Genomic DNA, 8,527 nt, shown 5'->3' with positions numbered 1-8,527 from the left:
TGTAAGTTAAATGTTTGAGTTTATATGTGTGAAACTCCTAGGACATAGTCATGCCATTTACCTCCGGCTCTGGGTACTTCATCTTTGCTCATGGCTGGCTTAATCCACACCCTCATGTCCTACTTTAGTCTGTGCACTTATGTGCATTTTTCATGATGATCAAGTTGGATAACTTTGGTTGAGTGCCTTCTTTTTTTATAATAAGTAAAGGATTTAGGACAGGGGGATTAGTATGGCTTCAAATGTGCCATGTAGGTCCAGGGAGCAAAATACTAGTGAACAAAGGGGTCTAGTACCCTGTCCGTGGTTCTGAAAGACACCTTGGAGAAGTTTTGAGTGACCAGATCTCACAACAGGTGTCTGGAAATAGGAAGACTGTACTTTTCTCTCCAGCTTTGTCTGATATTCAGTTTCTTGGCAAGTGTATGGACCAATCAGAAGACCAAGAACTAACTACAGCAGACTGATAGCATTTATGGGAAGGATCTGCCAGATGCCAGATGTCTAGACTAAGAGGTCCAAAGAGGTGAAAAGTGTGGACTCCAGACACGGGACTTGTCTTGGGCACTTAGCAGCTGTGACAGTGAATCATTACTTAACCCCTATAATTTGGGTTTTCTAATCTGTAAATTGCCAAATATACTCAGAGGTTGCTGCAATTAAGCTAATGAAAATAAATGACTTATATTTGTAAAAAGTGCTCATAAATTTTAAGTATATTAACCATAGCACCAGAATAGTGTTTCATTTTTATACACTAAGTGACATCTTCTATGTTCTCAGCATTAATGAAGTCTTATGCTCTGAGGCTTCTAGCAGCTGCAAAATGTCAGCAGTCTCATGGCTGGTCCCCATTCCCCACCCCAGGAGGGTTTCTGCAACTCTCAGGCCCTCAGGAAGCCCAGGGAGTGTTCTTAGAAAGTATGGTCCAGCTACGAAGGTACAAAAGTCCTTCCCTTCCCAGTTCATCTAAAATAATTCATAAGGCCTAGTATTTATAAGCAGTTGTTAACTGCCAACATTCACATGCATGCTATTAAGTTTAACTTTTGAGTAGATACAGTGAGTCCCTGACTTACTAATGTTTGAGTTACAAACTCTCACAGGTATGAGTGGACTTCACATTACAAATATTTATGGATGTGAACAAATGCAGAAGTAGCTCACATGTCTGCTGGACATTGTCACAGTTGTGCTGCTGTACAGTGCAATAGTGTGCAGTACTACAGTGCTCAGTGAGAGCCCAGGATGTCCTGAAGGAAGAAGAAAAGCAGTGGCAATGTGGAGGGGACTGCTAAGAAGCACAAATAAATATACACTGAGTATTTGTGTCCAGGGTATATAAGACTCATTTTGTTGGACTTACAAACAAACACTTATGAACATTCTCCCAGAATGGAAGTTATTTGTAAGTCAGAGACTGTACTGTCCTCATTTTTCAGATGATTGTTAAAGGGATCAGGAAACACGTGACTTTATTACTCTGTGTAGCAGAGGCAAGATTTGAGCTCATGTTTACCAGTTCCACAGCTTTTATCTGTCTGTACTGAGAAGTTTCCAGACTTGAGCCAGCATGCATCATGAGGCATCCATCACTTGGTAGACGCTCCCAGAGGGTCTGAATAAGTAGGTCAGCAGTGAGTCAGTGAAGTGGTCTCTGTAACAAGGCTCCAAGTGATGCCAACACTGTTGGCCCGGGGACTACACTTTGAGCATCATTGACCAGAGTATTCCTAAGATTCCATCTAAAGTACCTGCTGTGCTTTGTACCAAATAGATGAAGAATAAAATGAGCATAGCATCTCTAGAAATGCAGCAACATCCTTATCAACATTTAGAAATAAGTCATGGTAGTTGGTTAACTGAGAAAGCAAAGGAATATCTGTTAGTTTGTATTCTGCCCATTGATGTAACAGTATGACCCTGAAGCTATATGCGTGTGTGTGGGTGGGGGTAATTTCCTGCCAGATGTTGCCCTCCCATGGGGTCCAGATGGGGTCATGAGACAGTGTGCTTGTATGTGAAGGAGGGGAGGCAGCAGTGGTAAAGAAGTCAGGGCCTGACTTGGAATCAAGCCCAATTTTGAGTCACATCTGCTAACATAAAACTGGGAAGGAACTTCTTCTCAGAGCCTTGATTTTCTTCTGCAGTGAGTTTCATATACATTATTTACTGCTGTGTTGTTAATAGTCTGAATATGGATTTCCTTTCTGTATGTGAAATATAAAAATTTAGAAAGTCTATTCAAAATGACATAACCTGCTCCTTGCTTGGAATTTCCCTCTAAGCACAGCATTTCCAGCCCCTTGGCCAGAGGTGCTTTACTTCCTGCATTACCCCTTCATGTGGATGGAGCTGAGACGCTGGAGGAGAAGTGCCTTATTTCATTACTGCTGCTAGAACAAAGTGTCTTAGACTAGGTAATTTGCAAATAACAGAAATTTATTGTTTATAGCTCCTGAGACTGGGAAGGCCAAGATAAAGATCGGGCAGAGTTGATACCTGGTCTTGGCTTTCTGCTTCATAGAAGGCACCTTGATGCTGTGTCCTCACATGGCAGAAGGGATGAACAAGTTCCCTCCAGCCTATTTTGTAGGGGAACTAATCTTGCTTCCTACAAGCCCCAGCTCTTAAGACATTGCACTGGGTATTGGGTTACTACATACCAACTTCAGGGGACATAAATATTCATGGATTAATAGCCATGAGTCACTCTCCTGAGACACCTGCCCCAGAGGATCTGTGCACATGTACATCTCCTTTTCCCTTTCATTTTCTTTACTTTTCTTCTTTTCTGACTCCCTCCTCTTGTATTTTATCATGGATACTTAAATTTGTGTATTCCCTCTGAAGGTCTTCTTATGTCTGATCTTACTAACCTCAGGGGAATCTCCAATCTTTTCCCCCACTCTTTTTACTGACTTTCCTCATGGAACATTTTTTAGTTCTTGGTAATATATGAACAACTAGCATTTTAATGATATTTTCTAGTGTCAAAGTATGTCCATATTCACTTCTCATCTCAACATATCATGAAACTCTGCCTTGCAGATGATGGAACTGGGGCTCAGAGAGGTTGGTGATGTTCTTAGCAGGAAAGGAATGGGTGGCCTGCAGCTGTGAATTTCCCTTTTCAAAGCCACTGAAGGCAGCTGGTGGGGAAGTCCAAGTGGAAGTTGTGGAAGGTGTGTCATGGAGTTAGTCCTCAATAGTGTGCTGCGGTGTTAAGATTAGAGGACATTAACACTTGAAGTATCTGAGCCAGGGTGACTCTTGAGGACACATGAGGGCAAGGACCCACCTAATGAAATGCCAGGATCACAAGGTGACTTTAAGGTGGTAGTTTCTCACCTGTGTTTATTTGTAGTGCTGGCTTGGTTATCTTAACCGTATAAAACAAAATTTGCAAAGAGGCGCTATGTTTTGTGACTCAGAAAATACCTCTAAAGAGTCCTCTAGTTAGGTTTTTAGAATACACAGCAAAGATGACCACCCCTTTGTCAAAGTGAATGTATTTCATTCTATTGAAGTAGTTACTTAAAACAACTGCTATATTGTTCATGTCCTGCGGCTAGGTGTGTAATCCCTCTCTGCAGACAGAGACCAAGGCTCAGGACACTGCACTAACCCAAGGAAAGGCGCCAGGACTGAGTCATGGGGAGGAAATTTGAGACTGCAATTCACTGGCTCTAGAGACCTTTGTCTTTCCACCATACCCAGCTGCCCACCTTGTTTCTAGGGCTTAAACATCCCAGACACTAATTTTAAAGTAGGGGAATCTTTCATTACCTTACCCTACAAGCTCATAGGGTACTAGATTGAGATAAATCTCTTAAAGTGCTCTTGGGCACTGTGCTAAGGCAGGCATTGATCGTGTGTTGCTCCCTCCTCACCTCTCAGGGCTCCTGTCTTGTGGATGGGCCAGATTCACATAGATAACCTTTGGGCACTCACTTAAAAGAACCAGTGAAAGCTAGGCATGGTGGCGCACGCCTGTTATCCCAGCACTCCAGAGGCTGAGGCAGGAAGATCATTGCACGTTTGAGACCAGCCTGTGCTACAAAGTGAGCTCAAGACCAGACTGAACTGCATAGTGAGACCCTGTCTCAAAAAGACCTAAATAAATAAATAAATAAACAAATAAATAAATTAATTAAATAAAAGAATCAGTGAGGCTAGAACATGAAGACTGCAGGAAAGAACAAGGTTTCAGATCCTGCCAGAGTTTCCCTGGTATTATCTCTGGTCTTCCCACTGACTGCCTCTATTAGATGTCATGGAAAAACTGTGCTCACTTTTACTTCTGAGTCAAGAGCCAGTCCAGACACTCTGCCCTGCTTTTAGCCCTAGGACTCCCAGCCTGCAGGAATGGAAGGCAGACTGGCCTTCTTAAGTGGGTAACTGGTGCATGGCTACACTAATTCACTCAATAGGCCTGATGCTGGGGGAGCTCCATCCTGCACATTTTCTCAGGAGAAGACCTCATTCTTTTGTGATGTCTTTTAGAAAATCTTAAATGTAGCCTCAAGGTTGTAGCAATGTGGAGTGGGATGTGGACCTTGGAACAAGTGGCATCTATAGGGGCTGAGCCTACCCTATTCCTGACTGCCAGTGGCCTGGCCCCATGCAGAGTTTCTCCCTCCTGTGAGGCAGTTAAAGGAGCTCTGGAATTCCCAGGAAAGCAGGGCTGGATGAGGCTAAAGGAGGAGAAGCTATGATTCCATGTGCAAGCATTACCTGTTCCACTCTGCCACATGGAGTTCCAGGCGGCTGTGAGAATATCCTGCTCTGTGTTCTACTGAGACTGCATGCAGGGTAGAGATCCTAGCACTTGGTTTACAGGACTGCTAGGTATCTAGTGAGTTGACGGGTGTGCAGGTGCTGCTATATGTTGTGAAAATGAGAGAGAGACAGAGCGAGCGAGCCCTGGTTCAGGTGCTCAATCCCCAACAACTGCTCTGTGTTTGTGTTTGTCACATGTATCTGCATGTGACGTATTAGAATGAAGATTGTCCCAAGCTGAAAACACAAACTGAATACCTATTCTAGCCCAGTGGTTCTCAACCAGGGGTGACTGCCTCCCAGGAGACATTTGCAATATCTGTTGACATTTTTGGCTGTTACAACTGGATGGTGCTACTGGCAGCTAGGGAGGTTGTTACGGCTCAGGCACCACCACATCAAAGACTCACCCAGCCAGTGTTTCTGGTCTGGGAGCCCACTGCAGCCCAGCCCTGCACTCTACACATGTGACACTGAGCCCTGAGTGAGGAAGCTACAGACCCACAGCGAGGAGGCAGTATCTGAGTAGAGTGTCTCACCCATGTTGTCAGGTGCACAGGAAATCTGAGTTGGTAAAAGTGCAGATGCTGATGCAGTCAGTTTGGTAAGGGGCCTGGGAATCTGCACTCTTCACCCCCTCCCAAGACATGTCCCAGCTGGAAACCAATGATCACTCTTTCAATTGCAAAGTTTGGCCGCAACCTCCTTCTCTGACTGGCACTGTCTCCATGGTAGCCACATCCCAAGAGGCTATTCTAGCACTGTCGGTATCTTCCACCAATTGCTGTTCTTTTTCTCTCCTCTAGGGATCCCTGGGCCTTCCGGGTCCTCCTGGGAGAGATGGCAGTAAAGGCATGAGAGTAAGTCCTGCCCCCACAGCCTGAGCTCACATGGCAGCACTAGGCTACTACCTGCTTGCCCAAGCCCTGTGTTCTGGAGGGGACATAGCCAGTGCCGAGCCAGAGCTGGGGCTCATTTGTACCAGATGTTCCCAGGTTCCTGCAGCTCAGCTTGATCATCACACCAATACCAGCAGCCACTGATAGCACCCAGGTGTTACCTGTGTGTCCTTGGAAGCTGCCTCCTCATTTAGTTGACAAGTAGTTCTACACAGGGTTTTGTCAACCTAAGTGTTCAGACAGAACTGGTTTCAGTGAGGAAAGGGATCACCCAAGTCCCCAGCCCATAACTGAGTCCTCCATGCCCCATGTACTGCCCCATAGCCCATATTGCCAGCCACCTTCCTCTTCGTCCTCAGACTCACTGCACCTGCTTCTGGATTGGAACATGCCCTAGGAACCCAGGAGAGGGGATCTCAAAGAGTAGGTCAGTCTACTCCAAAGAAAAGGGGCATTTTTTCACCAAGAATCCAAACATTGATAGACTCTGGGTTCTCTACCTCTGTTTCTTTGCCATTTTTCCTCCAAGTGTGATCAAGTCTCAGGGTGGAAAATGAGTCATATGCATATGTAAGTCTATAACTGGTAGCACCTCAGGACAGGTTGTTTGAGGTCCTGGAAACTAGGAGAGAAAGGGGACTTATGAGTTCTGGACCCTCTTCTGGCTCCCTCCTGGTGGCTACAGCCATTTTCTGTGATGGTGACCATCACTGGGCTCCAGTTCCTCTGTTCTCTGTCCAGGTCTAATTTTGTTCATCTCTAGCAGTAGAAATGAGGAAGAGGAGAGCTAACACATTGTGCTGTGAAGATCAACTCCTTTGTTTATAGAAAGAGCTTTGGAGGGGAGCCTCAGTGCCTCACCCCTGCTGGTTATTTCCTTTCTGTGATGAATTCTGAGCTGCAGGGGATGGTCCTGAGGAAGCTTCGCACTGCTCTGGTGCGCCTGGACCTGTGTCGTGCTGGCTGTGACCATGTGTTGATTTGTCTGTGCAGGGAGAGCCGGGAGAGCCGGGGCTGCCTGGAGAGGTGGGCATGCGGGTAAGTATCTCTGTGAGCTGCGCTCTGCTACTGTTCCCGGGGGATAGGTCTGGTGAAAAACCAGTTGTTTTAGGTATAGACCAGATGCTCACATTGTTCCCACCTCTTCCCATACAGCTGCAAATACGTGTGTGTATGAGTAGGTATTCATACATATAATTTCTCCTGAATTCTTTCAACAAATAGGTCATATACTTGGCGATTTATCATTTATATCTAGCAAGAGGTTTGAGACACTTTCCAGACCAATAGATAGATCCCATCTACTCTATTTAATCAGTGTCCAGTATTCATGATACCAATGCCTTTGTAATTTGTATAACCTTTCCCTTACTTATAGCCCTGAAATTTCTTTCAAATTTATCTCATGCTTCCCATTAAAATCAATGAAACATGCATGTGTGCATATATGTGTGTGTGTTTCTCCTTCTATACTATATTTTTATTGCAGTAGGATAGATGACAAAAATTGGTTTATCCTTGGCTGAGGAGGTGAGCATTTTTCTTTTAGACAATTTTTATTGGTATTTACATAGCAGTTCATGGTCTGGGTAGCAGAGGAGCCTTGGGCTCCTTAGACTTCCATGGGGCACACTGTAAGGACTTATTCTTGTAGTACCAACAATGTGGCATGTGTAAATGATGAACCACCAGAATCAGCCTCAGCCTTTAAGAAGCTATGAGCATGTCCAGGCCCAGTGACATGGGATAGGTGGGAACTGGGATTGCTGCCTGTGGGTTTGTGACAGCTCAGAGGTACACCCTTAGTAGTTCCTTCAGTTATACTTCAGCAGATCAGAGTGTGATTGTGGCTCCATCAGGCAGCAGAAAGCATGACCTCTTGTGGGCAAGGAGACTGAGATTGCACAGGTGTCCACTGGGAAGACCTAGGCACACAGCACAGCAGCCCTAGCTGGCCTTCTACTGAACATCACTGACTGAATGGCTCTTGTCCTGTCTTTCCGTCTTCAATCTTATCTTTGTGAATGTTCTTCTGCAGGGCCCCCAAGGACTGCCTGGACTTCCGGGGCCTCCTGGGCATGTTGGGCCACCGGTAAGTACAATTACCTGTCTGGGAAAGACACGTGTACTGCCAACATGACTCATAAATGATGGCTCCGGGAAGCAGGAGCCAAGCGCTCTACCCAGCCCCACACCTACATCTCCACAATGGAACTGTCTCTGCTACTTTCTTGTTGCTGGGACAAAATACCTGACACCTGCAAGTTAGAGGAGGAGAGGTTTATTTTGTCACACAGTTTGTAGAGGTTTCGGTCCATAGTCAGCTGCACTGGCAGAGGGTGGCAGGAAATCACCGGCAGAGGGGTATAGCAGAGGAGAAATTGTTCATGTCATGGCAGCAGTAAGCAATTAACTTCCTTCTTTCCATTTATATTCCACTCAGGCTACAAGCCTGTTGACTGGGGTCACCCAGAACCAAAGTGAGTCTTCCCTCTTCAGTAAACCCATAATATAAATCCAAACCAATCAGTGGGCTAATCCAGTGTCACATACCTGTGCTCCAATATCATGATCCATGATCCAGCCCCTTCCCAAAAGCCCGACCTATGAGCATATGAGGCTTTAGGGTGGACATCTAGATATAAGCCGTAACAGGGACCCTTTGTCTTACGTATTTGTGCCAAGAAAATACTGGTTTTTCTTTTCTTAGACTAGAAATTCTTAAATGCTATGGATCCTAAGAGTCATCACAGGAATGGGTTTAAACATATATTCCTGAGACCCCATCCCAAGATAATGAGGCAAAGTAGAGCCCTGGAGTTTCTGACACTTGACCTAAAGAAATA

At 45.2% G+C, this 8,527-nt stretch overlaps 1 protein-coding gene across 1 annotated transcript in view; it reads left to right on the top strand.

Annotated features, from left to right (window-relative positions):
• The window catches only part of Col22a1 (collagen, type XXII, alpha 1), a gene marked incomplete in the record, with an annotated part of 274,405 nt that overhangs the window by 92,845 nt on the left and 173,033 nt on the right, over nucleotides 1-8,527 (top strand). Inside the window, 3 exon segments of the mRNA XM_013521350.1 lie at nucleotides 5,589-5,642; nucleotides 6,675-6,719; nucleotides 7,720-7,773. Of these exon segments, the coding sequence (XP_013376804.1) occupies nucleotides 5,589-5,642; nucleotides 6,675-6,719; nucleotides 7,720-7,773 (153 nt within the window).

The sequence above is a fragment of the Chinchilla lanigera genome, unplaced genomic scaffold, assembly GCF_000276665.1.
Source record: "Chinchilla lanigera isolate Chin_1 unplaced genomic scaffold, ChiLan1.0 scaffold00060, whole genome shotgun sequence".
In the NCBI taxonomy this organism is placed as follows: domain Eukaryota; kingdom Metazoa; phylum Chordata; class Mammalia; order Rodentia; family Chinchillidae; genus Chinchilla; species Chinchilla lanigera.
Note: the sequence above shows the minus strand (reverse complement) of the source record. Positions and strands in the feature narration are given on the sequence as shown.